The sequence below is a fragment of the Haemaphysalis longicornis genome, unplaced genomic scaffold (genome assembly GCF_048455015.1).
Source record: "Haemaphysalis longicornis isolate Haplotype H1 unplaced genomic scaffold, Haemaphysalis longicornis Haplotype H1 scaffold_8, whole genome shotgun sequence".
NCBI classification, from domain to species: Eukaryota; Metazoa; Arthropoda; class Arachnida; order Ixodida; family Ixodidae; genus Haemaphysalis; species Haemaphysalis longicornis.
This window is the reverse complement of record NW_027526445.1, coordinates 48,705,101-48,723,341: the sequence shown is the minus strand read 5'-3', so window position 1 is coordinate 48,723,341 and position 18,241 is coordinate 48,705,101. Positions and strand designations below refer to the sequence as shown.

The following is an 18,241-nucleotide window of genomic DNA, read 5'->3' as shown; positions in this document are numbered from 1 at the left end:
TGCGTTCTTGCTTCAGGAGCATACACGTCAATAGTAGCGGTTACACAGTTCTGACTGGATGAACCAGCTACTGCCTGCCAGTGAGGGCACCGTCTTGGCTCTAGTTGGTCTGACTACTGGTCGTTTAGTGCGTTCTTGCTTCAGGAGCATACGCGTCAATAGTAGCGGTTACACAGTTCTGACTGGATGAACCAGCTACTGCCTGCCAGTGAGGGCACCGTCTTGGCTCTAGTTGGTCTGACTACTGGTCGTTTAGTGCGTTCTTGCTTCAGGAGCATACGCGTCAATAGTAGCGGTTACACAGTTCTGACTGGATGAACCAGCTACTGCCTGCCAGTGAGGGCACCGTCTTGGCTCTAGTTGGTCTGACTACTGGTCGTTTAGTGCGTTCTTGCTTCAGGAGCATACGCGTCAATAGTAGCGGTTACACAGTTCTGACTGGATGAACCAGCTACTGCCTGCCAGTGAGGGCACCGTCTTGGCTCTAGTTGGTCTGACTACTGGTCGTTTAGTGCGTTCTTGCTTCAGGAGCATACACGTCAATAGTAGCGGTTACACAGTTCTGACTGGATGAACCAGCTACTGCCTGCCAGTGAGGGCACCGTCTTGGCTCTAGTTGGTCTGACTACTGGTCGTTTAGTGCGTTCTTGCTTCAGGAGCATACGCGTCAATAGTAGCGGTTACACAGTTCTGACTGGATGAACCAGCTACTGCCTGCCAGTGAGGGCACCGTCTTGGCTCTAGTTGGTCTGACTACTGGTCGTTTAGTGCGTTCTTGCTTCAGGAGCATACGCGTCAATAGTAGCGGTTACACAGTTCTGACTGGATGAACCAGCTACTGCCTGCCAGTGAGGGCACCGTCTTGGCTCTAGTTGGTCTGACTACTGGTCGTTTAGTGCGTTCTTGCTTCAGGAGCATACGCGTCAATAGTAGCGGTTACACAGTTCTGACTGGATGAACCAGCTACTGCCTGCCAGTGAGGGCACCGTCTTGGCTCTAGTTGGTCTGACTACTGGTCGTTTAGTGCGTTCTTGCTTCAGGAGCATACGCGTCAATAGTAGCGGTTACACAGTTCTGACTGGATGAACCAGCTACTGCCTGCCAGTGAGGGCACCGTCTTGGCTCTAGTTGGTCTGACTACTGGTCGTTTAGTGCGTTCTTGCTTCAGGAGCATACGCGTCAATAGTAGCGGTTACACAGTTCTGACTGGATGAACCAGCTACTGCCTGCCAGTGAGGGCACCGTCTTGGCTCTAGTTGGTCTGACTACTGGTCGTTTAGTGCGTTCTTGCTTCAGGAGCATACGCGTCAATAGTAGCGGTTACACAGTTCTGACTGGATGAACCAGCTACTGCCTGCCAGTGAGGGCACCGTCTTGGCTCTAGTTGGTCTGACTACTGGTCGTTTAGTGCGTTCTTGCTTCAGGAGCATACGCGTCAATAGTAGCGGTTACACAGTTCTGACTGGATGAACCAGCTACTGCCTGCCAGTGAGGGCACCGTCTTGGCTCTAGTTGGTCTGACTACTGGTCGTTTAGTGCGTTCTTGCTTCAGGAGCATACACGTCAATAGTAGCGGTTACACAGTTCTGACTGGATGAACCAGCTACTGCCTGCCAGTGAGGGCACCGTCTTGGCTCTAGTTGGTCTGACTACTGGTCGTTTAGTGCGTTCTTGCTTCAGGAGCATACGCGTCAATAGTAGCGGTTACACAGTTCTGACTGGATGAACCAGCTACTGCCTGCCAGTGAGGGCACCGTCTTGGCTCTAGTTGGTCTGACTACTGGTCGTTTAGTGCGTTCTTGCTTCAGGAGCATACGCGTCAATAGTAGCGGTTACACAGTTCTGAGTGGTTATAGTTATTCTGACTGACTGGTTATTCTGACTGGTCACAGTTATAGCTTTGCTGGTTTTTGCGTGCCACTGAGGTCCCAGCTGGAAGCTTAGCCCAGCAACTTGGCAGCGATGCTCGTAAGAGCCTTTCTGGCACCGGTTGATCTGCTTTCCACCAGAAAACTTTGCAACAAGAGACATGAGGGCTTCAGCAAGGTTGCTTGTGTCATCTGTTATGAGACGGGCCGCTTTTTCAGAAATACTGTTGGCTGCCGTCATTATCTTTGTTCTGAGCATGGCAGGGAGCTTCTCGAATAAATTTTCACCTTTTGTGCCATCACAAAAGTAACTCTTGCAGCCGTCATGGCAGCCAAACACATGTTTGGGACCATTTTTCAAGTCAGCGGCCAATTCTCGAGCAAGCTGCCTTTCATTACTTGGATGCTCTCGCAATACTTCGGCGTAGTGACTGACAGCCTTGCGTGCACCGTTCTTGATGCGCTTTATTCTCGGGCCCGACAGCATGGGCCGGCCGCCTTTGCTTTCCTTAGCGATGGCATAGAGGCGGGAAGTGTAGCACTTGACCACATGGTTCGCACACTCGTGCTTCTGAACAAAACGACCGTAGTCAACCTTTGACTGAATCTGGTGGTATACAGACGAATCCCCATCGCCTATAAAGGTGCGATACTCAACTTCGTGCATCTCCTTGCTTCGCTGGAATCCCTCAACAAGGACATCTGCCTCCATGGCTCCTGAGCTTTGATCCCAGTTCTTGTAGCAGGTGTGCTTTTTTGCCTCAACATTTTTCCTCGCGTAGAACGCACAAGTGCTGCACAGCTTGTTTCTCACACCCAAGTAGAGGAGCTTTTTTGTGCGCTTACCTATGATGACGGCCACACCAGAATTTGCAGAATACCTGTGGCCGTGGCTCCTGTGGGACCAGCCACCATCAACCACCACTGTAATCTTTGGGGTGCAGCCATCCTCGCAGAAATCGCCAGCTGCTTCCGCCAGCCTCTTTTCCTCTTTTCCAGCTTCTAACATTTGTCCCAGGAGCACAGCTTTCCATTGCTGAAAAATCAAACGTAGTGGAAAATGTGACTGTTCGCTACAGGTTAAAACGTATTTTGTCAGTTTTATACATGTGCTACACGGCCATTTAAAAGTCCTAACGCAACGTCTATCGAAATTTCCCATTGCTACGCTATAGTGCACCTGCAATCCAGTCGAGCCATTTGTCATTTGAATGTGTCCGTGTAGCACGGACCTTGTGAGTGACAATATAAATTCTATTTTGCCTAGAGCATGGAAGAGAATCCTGGCCTTGCATTTGAGGCAATAAGGCAATTTGAAATTGAGTTTTTCCTGTTTGCATGCACAGCCCATTGCAAATAAGGCTCCATAGCAGTGCGGAAAATTGAATGAGTTAGTAAGAATGAAGTCTCAAGCCATAGCATAAAAACAGCAATTATGGCTTGCTATCTCCTGTTGTTTCATGGCAACATGCCGTAAACCACGAGAGCAGGCTATCGAAAGCTGAAAAAATAAATTATTTGGTCAGTTATAACATGAAGGAACCCCATAAGAATGGGAATGGCACATAAGCAACACATTCCTAAATGGTTCTATTCAAAGTCACTGCAAACTGCCACACAAAGTGGAAACACCATGCAACAGAAGCTACCCTGCAGCCTACCTAGTCAGTGGGCACATTTGTCACCTAGTTCAGGAACGCGTGCAAATATAAGGTGCATTACGAAATTGAGATCAGAAAGTTGTCTTACATTTGTGCAAATACGGTATATAAAATGGAATTATCTGCATAAAAATGTTGCGACAAAATTACTCTAGAGCTACTTGCTTCAGCCGCAGAAAATTGAACCAGTCAACTAAATGGTTCAAGCTTCCCTCAGAAAGGATCCCCATTGTACATTCTCCATACAGCAAAAAATCATTACTAGAAATTAAAGTGTGGCCTGTCTTATTTATCATGATTTTATGCAGCACATTCATAATTGCGGTCTCGTTCACAGACCAACAGTAACTTGGCGATGCTCAGGTGTCATTATATCAAGGGTCTGTTTGATTTGGCAGAAGTGGGCCATGGTAGTGATTTTCATTTCTTTTATATGCGTTTCTGCTTCAGTTTGAAGAACTGACAAGAGCTGAGGTCTTCGCAAGTTTTCGACACATTGTAAATCACCCACTGGTTCTAACTGAACGTAAGCGAACGTAACAAGAATTGGCCCAACAAATATTTGGAATCATTAGGTAGACAAAAACACTGGACAGAGAGGGCAGAAACAAAACCTGGAAACATGCCAAAGCACTTGCCTTTCCAAGTGCCTCCTCTCGACGCAGGAACGTTTTTTTGCACATGACAGGAATTTCCATGACAGACAGTGCCTCCTCCAAATGTGAATGCCCAGACCCGATACTCGTGAACGCCCAGACAGTAGCATCGTTTACTCCAAGAGCTGCCTTCTCTGCGAGAGGGGTGGGCTCTGCAACAGGGTCGGTAGTGACTTTTGTAACCTCATGGCAACCGCTACACTGGAATTTAAACTCCGACCAAAGGCCAATCCTTCGTTCCTCTTCAAACTCAAAGTGTCCTCCACCAGGAAAAGGGCACCGGTGTTCGCCAAGCTCTTGAGCAGCCTTCATGAAGTGGCCCACAGACACAACTCTTCTTCCACACACGCCTCCATTCTGTGCTGTCGGGACACTGACGTCCCTCTCAAAGGAAAGCTCTGGCAAAAGCTCCTGAATTCCAAGGCCGTCCCAGTAGTCAGCCATAGCTTCATGACTTGACGCAGACTGAGGTGATCTGCAATCAGCCGTGATGGTTGCAGTGTTGGTGTTCATCAGAGGCACTGCTTTGTGCATATTTTCAGCACGTTTTCTGTAAAACACAATGTCTCTTTACTACATGTGCACCAGCAAAATGTATAGCAAGAAAAAACAAAATGTCAGGAAACATATAAATGTGCAAATACGCGCTAGTGATGTGTGCATAGTTCCTAAAAAGTGGGAGTCATAAACCATGTGACACTCCTGCACTTTCTAACTATTCGTGGGGTGCTTGCCTCTGGAGATGAGCAATTACAAAGGACATAGTGTGAAAACACCTATAACTGCTCTTGTATACTGATAGCGTCTGCCTCAGGATGGTAGAAGCATATGCAGCTATTGACTCTTCCAGCCAGCTACAGAATGACACCAAGGCAATTGAACAAATTACATAACGAGAACTAGCAGGAGTTCGTACTGCCCACAGTTGGTTTGAGCGCATTTTTTAGTGGGTAAATATGCGGCAAGCTGTAATAATTCTACCACCTACATGTTGGTGTATCGGTTTTTTTTTTGCTCATGTATCCCAACATAACCCACAAAGAAGGGCCTCAAATTGACATAAAACCCCAGACGCAACCCCATAATTGGGCAGAAAACCTGTATCGCCTAGTTCCCAGATAAAGAAAGGAGGAGCTTATGGATAAGGTGAACAAAAGAGCACTACAAAAAAGGCATTGTCTAGCGTTCCGTCCAGACGGAACGATAAGGAATGCTAATGTTGCGGAACGGCAGCTGTCACTAAAGTTCTGTTCAGGAGGAACGCAACTCTCCGTGAGAGCAATCTGTTGATTTTTATCCAACCGAACACACCGCTTCCTCACACCGCCAGGGTCGTTGTTAATTAGTAATCACTATTTAGTAATTATAAATGGTCGGACTACCTCTAGCTAAGTACGGAAGGAACTCCAAGCTGCTACCCCAAGCCTGCTTGGCAACATGAACAGAAAACAGTCTTTCTTGATATTTATGCAAAGGCAAAACCGCTTGTTTTAAAGTTGATTCATCAAAGGCAAAACCGCTTGAAAGTTAAAGTTGATTCATCAAAAGTAAACGGTTACAAAAAAATTTACAGACTAGCTTTGTGCAGCCATAGTCACTTATAATAATTACAGATTATCGGACGTAACCCTAGCGTTGGCTGCGTCGGCCTTGGCTTCAGTGAGCCGTAGCGGTTCAGCCGGTTGGGTAAAACCAAAATCGACTGCTCTAGCCAACTGAGTTGTAAGGCGGGCGTGAAGTATAGTTATTACAAAAGTTCTAAATGCGTCAAAAAAAAAAAAAAAAAACAGAGCTCGGCAAGATTTCAACACCCAACTACAACGTCCGTAAGCAGAGGCATAAGTACGACTATTTCACAACGCGTAGCTTTTACGGGTACGGCAGGAGCGAGTACGGCTATTTCACGACGCCTAGATGTTACGGCTACGGCAGCGACGACGGAGAGTTTTCAGGGCACGCCGGGGCGCGCGCCGGCGAGCGAGCCAGGTTAGTTCACGACGGGTAGGGGGGGGGGATTTCACGACGCCAGCGAGACGCCAACCATATATGGCTACCTTCTGCATTTTTACGGCCAGGCATTGGTGGCCGGGCCACATGCAATGGGAAGGGGCCGCAAATAAAAGTGCAAGCGGTGGCAGCAAGCGGTGGCTAGGCTCCGAATAACAAACCACCTAGAGCTTTTAGCATTGAAAGGTAAAACTAGCAGCCCCACGCCGGTCAAAATCGTGGTAAGAGCTAAGCGCGCTGTTTCACATCCCCAACACATGCGAACCCTCATGCGGACCCTCATATTCCGCCAGAACACAACAAAGGCTGAACAGAAATAACACTCGCAGCGCGTTAGCGCGAGATTGCGTGCAATGAACACAAAAAGAAAATCCTTACTTGCATGAGGAAGCTGCGGCCGCTCTCGCTTGCGCTCGGCGACTTTGTGATGCATTTTTACGCCTTATCAAACGTTTGGGCCCCTTATGAAAATTTCTATGTCCAGTCAAAAGACAGTCTGCGTCCCGAAGGAAACAGACTGCGTGCGTCCTGTGTGTTTCCTCTGTGTTGGAATTTCGCCACCGACTTTCTGCGTACTCCAAGTGTCCCGTGTGTTTCCGTCCTCCATGCGTCCAGTCTATCTCCCAAAGGCAACACAGACACCATACGGCCTTTGTGTGTCCCCTATATGTCTTGAAGGCAACAGACCGCATTCGTCCCTTGTGTGTCCCCTGTATTGAAATTTCGCCACCGACTTTCTGCGTCCTCCAAGAATCCTTTATGTTTCCGTCCTCTACGTATCCCACAAGCTTCCACCTTTTGAGTGCCCTTTGCATGCTGTCAAATAACAGTGCCCCACAGCCAGCTGCATGTAGAAAATGTCAGCCAGCTCCACAGTCACTGTTTCATGCTGCAGCTGTTTCTGTAAGAGCAAGCTGACGAAAATCACATGAATCACACGACTCTTGCAAACCTGACTATTTTATTCAGGTTGGATCCATACGTGCTGCTGCCGCCTGCCACACCAGGTGTCGCCTCATCTTTACCCCTCACAGGACGGGATAGCCACTGCCACGCTTGAACCTGAAATGACAAACGCATTGATCGCATATGAAGGGGTTTAAACAAACACGTCTCAAACATTTGCTGGTTATGCTTATAAATATAAAGGAGTGTTCCCATACAAAACTGAACCAAGTATCCTGAAAGAGAAGGTGTAACTTCTAGGTTGCAAAATTAGCCACAAAATTTAGACCACATAAATTAACTAATGAGCTTACGAACATCAAATATGACATACTGTTACATAGGCAACACAGCCCAGAACTACGTACTGTTTAGATTCATGGCCTCCTCATGACTGGCATTTATACAGCCTCGCAAGAACATTTGAGATGAGATTATTGCAGCAGTACTGTGGGAACAAAGCAATATGGGGGGGGGAGGGGGGCAGGGAAGGCAACATAAAATTGCATGAACATGCTAAGACAGGCATTGATCAGTCGTCATCATGAGTAGTTGCTTGTGTCTACGCGTTCTTTGGAACCTATAAAGCCAGCAGTTTTATTGTGCATTTCGTTTACGAGACAGCACTTGCATTGTCTAGTTTGTTTGTCTGTGCTTGCTTACAAAAAGCAAAATGTACATCACCATGAACTGACCAACCTCTAGGTTGGCTCCTCACTTTTTATATTTCCTTGTGTCGATGGGTAGCAGACACGGGAACAGAAATAAAAAACAACCCTAGAAAAACGTGGTGGATAGCACACTTGCACCCATCATTGCACGCGTGCCACGTGGTCACTCATCCCAACAGATGTACAGTGCACGGAGTGACCCCCAAGCAGCGAAAGCTGGGCGTGGTCGCTCTGTACTTTGTGAAAATACAAGCTACTAGAAAGATTTAACAGATAGCACAAACAGTGCAGGTGCGCCAACTTTGCACCATGGCACGAATTTTTCAACGCACAACAGAAAACGCACCGGTATGTCAGTGACACCGTGGAGGAGAAATTCGAAGACAAACCAGGACATCAGTGACAGTGAAAGGGTTAAAGCGGTCGAATACAGCAAATTTAATTTCAGGGTTTATGCTTACCAGCAATGAGGAAAGCTACCGCAGTAACTTGAGCTGACTACTCTGTAACGTGCACTCAAATGCTAAAAACACACAAGCATTTTTGCATATGTTTGCACACAGAGCATTCATACTGTTCGGAAATAATGCAGGTTTTTCCTACTATAAACATCATAATATTGCCCCCAACCACGCCATTTGATTTGTTTACAAAATATTTTGTTACAAGTACCTGGCCACACCCTGCAATCTCATCCTTTTTTAAGGGAACCTTCTTTTTCCCCTTTTTCCTTTGTATGCTGCACCAGCAGTCCTGTTTGATATGGAAAGGGTGTTGCTTTGTGATCCCTATCCTAGCTTTTCCTGTTTTTTATTGAAAATGTTCTCGATCTAAATGAATGAGTGCAAAAGAAACCCTGCAGCATTCAATTCGCCAACGCTCATCCATGCACGTCCCTTTGCTGACTCCTTCGAGGTTTGTGTTTTTTTATGTTTACTGCGGAGCACAAGTTTGCTCCGATAATCTATATTTTTACAAAAACCCTGCATTATCCGTGGCTACATAACAATATTCCAAACAAAGTCTGATACACAAACCAGAACCCCCCCCAGCTCTTTCTTCAATTGCTGAGTACCCTTCTACAATTGATTGATTGTAGGGTTTAACGCGCCGACGCAACGCAGGCGATGAGGTGCGCCGTAGTGGAGGGCTCCGGATTAATTTTGACCACCTGGGGATCTTTATCGTGCACCGAAATCTCGTACACACAGGCGTTTTTGCTTTTCGCCTCCATCAGAAAAGCAGTCGCCGCGGCCGGGAATCGGACCCGCGACCTCGTGCTCAGCAGCGCAACGCCTTAGCCACTGAGCCACCGCGGCGGGTACCCTTCTACAATTAGGACCATCATTATATTTGCTAGAGTAAATAGCTGTTCGGGGGGGGGGGGGGGGCTACGATGGCCAGTGAGACTCATTACACTACATGAAACACAGTGGCAAAAAGGCACGTAATACACCCTTTTCACTGCTAGGCACAAGTTGCATCTAGGGCATTGAAGTGAATTCACCTAAATTCTATTTCTGGGTGCATGGAATTGTTTCACTCATGTAATGTAATCAATAATATGACTTTTGAGTAGAAGTCTAAAGATCTAGTTCATCTGTAATAGGCGGTAGAAGAAAAATCCCCACACACTGTCTGTGGGCACCACGCAACTACCACAGTGAACAAGGGTGACAAAGTCGTTATTAATTAATTCATGGAGCAAGGACGCAGCCCTGATGCGACAAAAAAAATAAGAAAGGTAACAGGAAGTTTCTCACCCTCATCGGTTCCTTATTTTTTGCCCCATCTCTGCAATGTTCTTATGTCTTAATATCACTAAGGTACCACAAGAATGCCACAATGGTTTTCTATGTTTTCATGTTCTCTCAGCCTTCAAAATCGAGATTTTCATGCATTTCACAGCCGTAATGAACTACACTTACAGGTCGTGCAGGATAGATAGAAACAGGAGGCAGCCAATTCTTCTGGTAGCTCACAACGTACATCCTCCATGTCAAACACCTGGCCCTGTAAAAAATGGAAGTTCAAGTAGTAAACAAGCCGTAAATATGCGGTATAATGCCGTGAAATACTCGCTCTGACAGGACATGACAGAATTTGTTTTTTGTAGGTGCAAAAAAGGCACCTTCAGTTCTTTCAAGCTAAAAAATAAGTACAGTGCTCACTGATTGAAATGCAACACTGCGAGCGCGTGGCCGCCAATACATGCAGCGCCGTCCATGGACGCCGCTGTTGCTGCGGGGAACCACTGCCCCGCTTATTGGCAACCGGAAGCAGCAAGCTTATGGTCAAAACACTCTCATCCTCGTGGTATACCACAATGCAACACCTAGCTTCCACAGGCGTCTACTGGCGGCGCTGCATGTAGCGCAGGCCACGCGCTTGCAGTGTCGCATTTCAATCCGTGAGCACTGTACATACATGACAATCCTTACAAGGCTTTCAGCCATACTTTAAAGGAACAGAAGCATCCTTACACTGAATTAATGTTAAACTAAGCCTATTAAATATCCCTAGGTGGTAGAAATCTGTGGCCCCAGATTTCCACTGTGCAAGCATATTCTCTGGTCCAGAGGGTGCGAAACGTAGTTACGGCTTTTAAAGGAGCCATGAAGAGAAAACACAAGTTTGGTTCATTCAAAGGATTCCGTTGCTAGAATCACGCTGACACCATTTTTAACATAAACTCCACTCAAATAAGCTACAAATTAGGAACAAAGGAAATGGCCATGCGACCCACTAGCTCATTTCCCGCAACAGAACCTATGTCATACCAGCCAGCTCTGCAGTTAGCGGAGGGCGGCAACAGCAAACGCGAATTAGGCAGAGGCTATAAGCTTGCCGAACGAACTATTTGCGCTTAAATTTAGGGCACATTCTTTTTACAGTAGTAAGAATGGTGGGACCAACAGTAAAGGTTAGGAAAGCACACGTAAGCATAGAAGTACCGATGCGTACTGCTGTTGGTACTGCGCGCACTATGCTTGGTTTAGCTGCACAGGACTGCGGGGCTTTGGGGTTGTCTCGGACAACAATGGCCGATTGACACAAGCAACGGTGTCTTACGTGACCATATTTGTGGAGCGAGCACTATGTTTCACGAAACGATTATTTTCTCGCTGAACAAAAACAAGCCACGTTTAAATACGGTAAAAACAAAACAAAAGCAGAAAGCGGCTTGCCACGGTATGGTGGCACCATCTAGGTTAACTAACGGTAAATAAGGTTTCCCAATCGGCTGCAGAGCGGTCGGTTCCTGTGATGTCATTGCAGACCCTGAAAATGCACGATTTAGCGGGAAAACCAAAATTTTAGCTTAAATTAATGAATTTCTCAGTGAATAAAGCATCGTTTGCATTTGGACAAGTGCTGGGGGCACCATACCACACGAAATCTTTCGAATAACACAAAATTGTATTTTGTCTTCATGGCGCCATTAAAAATTCTCTCTGAGGCACATGGTGAACGTTTCAGTGTGCCAATACCTCCAAGGGGTAGGCAAGTTGAAATGCTGACGAAACGAAAAAACAGGATGGTGAAGGAGCACGGTGGCAAGCCCACGCCCTGTTGAATCTTTTTCTCACCGTGATTGTATCCCCATCACATTGCATATTTGTAAGAATCAACACGTTCAACCCATGCTCAACATGTTACGGTCAACACAATTTATGCAAGCCAGCTACAAATAATGTCACACCACACAAGAATTTCTGTCTGATCATGACGATGCTGGACGAGCTTAGGAAGGTGGAAAAAATTCTTGCATTAAAACAGTGAAAGCTGCCCTGTGACTGCACCAGAAATGCAGGCTGGAACAGCATGTTTTCAAGCTGCGACGTCTAAACAATTATCTGGTCAAATGTTCACTGCCTAAAGACCTTGTGCATGTGGTACTACTTATAAAGTTGCTAGCAATGCTTAAATGTTGAAAATTCAACGTATATGCAACTCTTACGTATTATAACTACAAATGTAATGCAGCCTCCTTGCATTTCTTTACCCGTAAACGAAAACTACCCGTTAGAACAATGCTAAGCTGCCTACGTCCTGTAAAAAAATATACTGTGGGTCAACTGCCTCCTAAAAAAAAAAAAATTCGGGGAGTGGGCAGTTTTCTTTTTTTTTTTTTTTTTTTTCATGCAACAAGCTTTAGCGTCGAATCCACCCAAGCCAAGCGGCGGCCGCTGGGCCGTCAGCATAATGTTTTCGTTGCCGGCAATGGCAAGGGGGTCGATCACTCACACAGCATACTGCCCGCCACTCCTGGAAGCTCATTATGACCGCGCCGACGCAGCCGGTAATTCACAATAAAAGAAGCGCGGCGAGCCGAACACCAAGGAATATACTCAACACGTTTAACAAAACAGCACTGCGGCAACGCGTAATAAAATTTTAACATGCACCACGATAAACAATTACTTACGGCAGAACACGCAGCATTTTTCACACGTCGCGTCGACAGACTGGAACTTGCAGTAGAGACTCTTGATTCACGTAGGCACGCACAACTTGTCAGGTATTTTGTCAAATGGCGACCTCGATGTGCGTTTGCTACAGCAGCGCAGTACGGCGACGACACAGACGCTTTGCCAACACTCACGATGTTTCAGGTGGCACAAGAGCACTAACACGTAATATTACGGCAGGAGGAGCCCGTAGTAATTCACGTAACACCAGCAAATCGAAAACAAACCACCAAAACCACGCACAACGAACCAACCACGTCTTTTCTTGCGCACCTATAACAATGACTGCATATATGCTAGCCTAGACTAGACTTATTACTACAGTTGGCTATCTGGCAGTCATAGAGTTTTAGCAGTTACTTTCTTCCTTCATCATCACCCCTGAAGCAAACTAGGCAGACGCCATTATAGTATTTTGTTAAAGTTGATAATAGCAAACATATATATAATGGCAGTATATTTTCTTGATGCGAGCAACGTCTTTTGTTGTCGTAAGTTGTTGCTACTCAAAAGCGAATAAAAATGGATTAACAAACGAAGTTATTATCATCGTCATTTACATCTAGATTGACTTTTGTGTTTTGTTCAGCGTCCAAGCATTCACCATTCACTGTTTGTGGGCTTTTCACAAACAGAACGGCCGGATAAAAAAATTATTCCCCGCAGACATACGCAAACACACGCGCACACGCATACGCACACATACACACACACACACACAGACGCGAGCGCGCGCGCGCGCGCACACACACACACACACACACACACGCGCGCGTGCGCGTGCGCACACGCACGCACGCACGCACACAAAAGCACCGTGCGTCAAATCCACGCAGGCAAACAATTCACTCAAATGGAGGCTTAGCAAGACTATGTGAGCTCAAGTATTTACACCTAGGTTTACGACCCGATCGTGTGCTGTTTTGGTGGCTTGGAGGTTAAGTACTCGCCTACTGATTCAAAGGGCGGAGGTTCGAAACCCGCTCAGTGACCTTTTTTTTTTTTTTTTTTTTTTTTTAACCGTGCTTTGATTAAAGTTTTTCTGCCTTAGGTTATATTTTGACATTGTTGTTGCTCTTGTTGCTCTCGTCTGGCTGTGTCCCTTTTTTTTCTGTCGCAATATATTTCTACCGCAAGCTCTGCCCCAAAAAACAGTACACCGCTCAGCATTTAGTTGCAAGGATAAGCCATTTTACAACGACCCTGAAGGAAAACACAGACTAGGACAATCGGAAGCCACTTTTTAGGTTGTTTTTGTTTTCATTGCTTCGTTTTCTATTCGGCTTTTTGTGTTCTTTTTACTTTTTCTGGTCTGTATATTCTTCTTCCTCCCACTTTTTTTTCGTAATGGGAGGGACGAGGCACTTCGAACAGCCTCGTTCAATATGTATCCTTCTTACGCCACTGTTTCATACAAACGTACCAGTTGGTAATATTAATTCTGCGAATTTATCAGACCTCACTAGCACGAAATAACGTATACAGTGCTGCAGAATTTCCACAAACCATCGGCATTGTTTCTTACCATCTCTAGCCAAGCCAAAAAACTTAACCTTTCGAGTATAATTAAGGCTTACATGCTCGACTTTATGTTTACTTGAGGAAGCACAATCTTCAGAAAAAGAATGTAAGGCAACAAATAGTTATCCTTCCTCCCAGTGTCCTAGAGGCAACACAAAAGACATAAGTCAGTCTTTTGACTTCATTTTGCCTTCAGTACATACATAAGCAACAGCATTACGGCACACAGAAGAATTAAGACAGCAGATTCAAGTTCTATCTTACAGCCTTTGTCCTATAGGCAACACAGGGGAAACAGGCCAAAGTCTTTTGACTTCATTTTGCCTTGAGTACACACATGGGCAATAGCATTGCGGAACTCAGAAAGAGAAGAAAGCAAGTCATTTTTAAAGTTTTATACCTCTCATCCGAAATAAAATCTTCGTATAGAAATTTAAACTTTGTCTTTACCATAGTACATATAAAGGTAAAACATCATGGCTGTTTATCCGGCAGTCTATAAAAAGTACACAGCCTGTTTATGTCCTAGAGGTAACACAAAGGAAAAGTCAAAAGAAAGGCCACACAGTCAACATGCAGGAGACACAAAGTAAACAGAAAGGAAAAGTTCATTTTCATAAGGGAGCCCACGGCAGCCACGTTTGATGGGTTGTACGAGCATGCGTCTCGCCGCAATATCTAGGTCATGTTGTACGAACTGAAAGTGTACATCCTGACATGGAGGTGGGGGGGGGGGGTGCAGGCATATAGAGGTCGTAAGAAAGCAAGTTTTGATAAATATTGTGGAATATCGCGGATTGTTGCATTGCAGCGTTCATCCTGTAAACTGAAAAAGACACCGAAGCATGGAAAACTAGTTTCCTTCAGGAGTTCGAAGAGGTCGGTACCTCCGTTGAAAGAACCACCTTGCGGTCGCTACCAACTATAAAGCTGGAATTGGCCTAGTTGAGGACACACTGCCACTGCTGCTTGAAATACGGCGCGGAAACCTCGGACGAAGTTGAGCACGACCGCAAGTGCTCCCAACGACTACAAAAGGAAAAATATCCCATACTGGCGTTCACCGCGACTGCAAGATGTCCCCATGCGCGCTCCAGACGCAACCACAATATACCAAGCAGCAATTGTATTAAAGGCAGTCCTGAAGTGCAGCGGACTTCAACGGCTCCTAACTGATGAGGGCCGTTATTTGACCTCTAAAAGATAATGGAGCAGAAGCTATACAAACAACGCCTTATCACCCCGGTCGCTACAGACGGTCAAGGGGCTGCTGTCGCATCTCTCGGCTCGAGATCAGCCTGAATGGGACAACCGCATCTCGTATCTCTTTGTCTACAAAACTGTTATTGACGAGAACAATGGGGACGCATCTTCTTGTTTTTTTTTAATGCATGATCGTAGTTAAGACTCACGCGACTTTCCTGGCCCAATAAAAAGGCCACATGCCTCAGCCCCCCCCCCCCCCACACACACACACACATAATGATGACGTCACATCTTCCCTGTTTTGGAAACACTAGAGCCCTCAAGAACGAAAAACACTTCACACCTCACTTGTCTTGGAAACACCACCCTGTCTTGGAAACACCATTCTCCGCACAATCGGCGGAAAACGCAAAACACTTAAAACTTCTGTCGCCGAAGCCGAGTCTTTTAGTAGGCCGAACAAGTCGGCCGCATTTCGTACTTTTCTCTAGGGCAATAGCCTCCGCTGACTCGGCGCTATGCTGCCTAACGTTGGTCGACTGTTGCAACGGGCTGGTTTGGGCCGGCGTGCTTGCTGATTAACTTTTGACACTTCCTGTTGTGTCGGAATACTGGTCGACTTCGTGGTCTGTGGGTGGTGCACTTTCTTGAGTATAGAGGAGTAGGAATAGTGGTCGTTGATTCACTTCAACTTTTGTCTTGGCCCAGTAATACCTCGGAGTTTCTGAAGGGCCATTGACTCTTCCTGCGGCCCTTCGGTCCTGAAGCCGCACCGCATTGCCTGTGGATAACCTTGAAGGGGTCTAGCAGCATGTCGTTCGTAAAAGTAAAGTTTCTGCTTCTGGCTATATCTTTCATCCTGCTTTTTTCAAGATGGGGCTACACTGCGTGGTTTTAACAAATCCGGAACGCACGGTACACCCTTCACCGCAGACGACGGCTCATCAAAGGTTGCGCGGGACTGCAACCAGTTGGACCAGGGGTGTCCTGACAGTTAAGCAAGGCAATATAAGAGTCCTCCGATTCTTTCAGTAGCGCCCACCGAACTTGCAGCTGTGTGCGTTGAGTACTGAGTGTAATGAACGACTTCTGAGTGCTCTCTTTTCTGTGGACTACCCAGCACCTGTAGGTATTTGTGTCTCGGTGGGCGTTCGCGGGGAATGTGCCGCGTAGTGTGGCTGTCGAGCGAGTCACTTAAGCGTGAGCCCGAGTGTTGGAATGCGTCTGCTGTGTTTTTCGATCGGCGTATGTGAACAACTGTTTACTGGTGGTGAAGTAGCGTAGATAGTAGCCCTTTATGTAATGAATGGAATGAATGGAATGGAAAGCAAAACCCCTTGGTTTTGCTTTCTTTCAATGCCTGTGTTTAAAGCCTTTTGTGAATGAAAACTGGCGAAGTGTTTGCAGTCGCAACCTCGCACTCCCTCTATATAGCTGAAGTGTTCACGGAGCATATAATACAGAATGCAGCTAGGCACACAACCTAAGTGCCACAGGAGAAGTTCTAAAGATCTGCAAGGCTCTATGCCGGCATGGCAGCGTGCTAATAATTTCTCAGCCGCTGCTGCTGTCGCTGTGTTTCAAGTAGCGGTGATTCTCTTCTGGCTGCAGCCCATGCAAAAATATTGTATGGTCAACTATTGAAAAACCTTCTTATGGTTGTTTTTAGCTATTTGGCCCAATTATCTTTTGACATTTCTATGGCTGTCTTTAGCCATTCCTATCGACATTCCTAAGGGTGTCTTTAGATTCTTCTATAGCCATAGCCATAACGAAAGAAGAGCTAAAGACAGCCATAGAACCGGCTATAGAAGAAGCTAAAGACACCCATAGGGATTTCGATACGAATAGCTAAAGACAACCATAGAACCGGCCATAGAAGAAGCTAAAGACACCCATAGGAATGTCGATACGAATATCTAAAGACAACCACAGAACCGACTATCATCACCCATCACCATCACCAGCCTATCTACGCCAACTGCAGGGCAAATGGCTCTCCCATTATTCTCCAGTTATCTCGGTCCTGTGCCAACTGTGACCAATTTATTCCCGCAAACTTCTTGATCTCATCTGCCCATCTAACTTTCTGCCGCCCCCTGCAACGCTTGCCTTCTCTAGGGATCCACTCTGTTACCCTTAATGACCAGCGGTTATCTTGCCTTCGCATTACATGCCCTGCCCACGTCCATTTCTTCTTCTTAATTTCTACTAATATGTCTTTAACACCAGTTTGCTCCCTGACCCACTCCGCTCTCTTCTTGTCCCTTAATGTTACACCTATCATTTTCCGCTCCATTGCCCGCTGAGTCGTTCTCAATTTAAGTTGAACCAAGCCTCTTAGTGAGCCTCCAAGTTTCTGCCCCGTAGGTGAGTACCGGTAAGATGCAGCTGTCATACACTATCTTCTTCAGTGACAATGGTAGGCTGCTATTCATTATCTCAGAATGTCTGCCATATGCACCCCACCCCATTCTGATCCTTCTAATTATCTCTGCCTCATGGTTGGGATCTGGGGTCACAACTTGGCCTAAGTAGATATATTCGCTTACCACTTCCACTGCCTCGCCACCTATCTCAAACCGCTGGGCTGTCCCGAGGTTATTGATCATTACTTTAGTTTTCTGCATATTAATTTTCAGGCCCACGGTTCTACTCTGTTCGCCCAGTGCGGAAAGCATGCTTTGCCATTCGTCCCCCGAGTTACTCAGCAAGGCAACGTCATCAGCAAATCTGGGGTTACTGAGATATTCTCCATTAACCCTTACTCCCACCTGTTACCAATCCAACGTTCTGAATACTTCTTGTAAACATGCTGTGAATAACATTGGAGAGATTGTGTCTCCTTGTCTGACCCCCTTCCTTATAGGTATTTTACTGCTCTCCCTATGGAGGATGATGGTAGCTGTAGACCCATTGTAGATATCCTCTAGTATTCTTACATAATGCTCATCTACCTCCTGGTTCCGTAATGCCTGAATGACTGCTAGGGTTTCGACCAAGTCAAATGCTTTCTCATAATCTATGAAGGCTATATATAGGGGTTCAGTATACTCAGCGCACTTCTCTATCACCTGATTGATCGTGTGAATATAGTCTATTGTTGAATAACCTTTACGGAACCCTGCTTGTTCTTTAGGTTGACTGAAATCTAAGGTTGCAGAAATTCGGTTAGCGATTACCTTGGTAAGTACCTTGTAGACGACTGACAGTAAGCTGATCGGTCTGTAATTT

General features: G+C 46.1%; 1 protein-coding gene and 1 long non-coding RNA gene across 2 annotated transcripts; both read right to left on the bottom strand.

The window, feature by feature from the left end:
• Positions 1-1,773: 1,773 nt before the first annotated feature.
• LOC144149593 (uncharacterized) lies at positions 1,774-2,907 on the bottom strand. Its single transcript, XM_077681231.1, has one exon. The coding sequence runs from the start codon at positions 2,875-2,877 to the stop codon at positions 1,789-1,791; it is 1,089 nt and encodes a 362-aa protein (XP_077537357.1). The 5' UTR covers positions 2,878-2,907; the 3' UTR covers positions 1,774-1,788.
• Positions 2,908-4,596: 1,689 nt separating this feature from the next.
• Positions 4,597-12,810, bottom strand: LOC144149596 (uncharacterized). Its single transcript, XR_013318338.1, has 4 exons — positions 12,238-12,810; positions 9,737-9,821; positions 6,571-7,254; positions 4,597-4,735 (listed from the first exon to the last, which is right to left on the bottom strand). It is a non-coding gene; the product is annotated as an uncharacterized LOC144149596 (long non-coding RNA).
• Between the last annotated feature and the right edge of the window lie 5,431 nt (positions 12,811-18,241).

Coding starts and splice junctions, on each gene's coding strand:
- LOC144149593 (XM_077681231.1), bottom strand. CDS start 2,877: ATGTTAGAAGCTGGAAAAGAGGAAAAGAGGCTGGCGGAAGCAGCTGGC.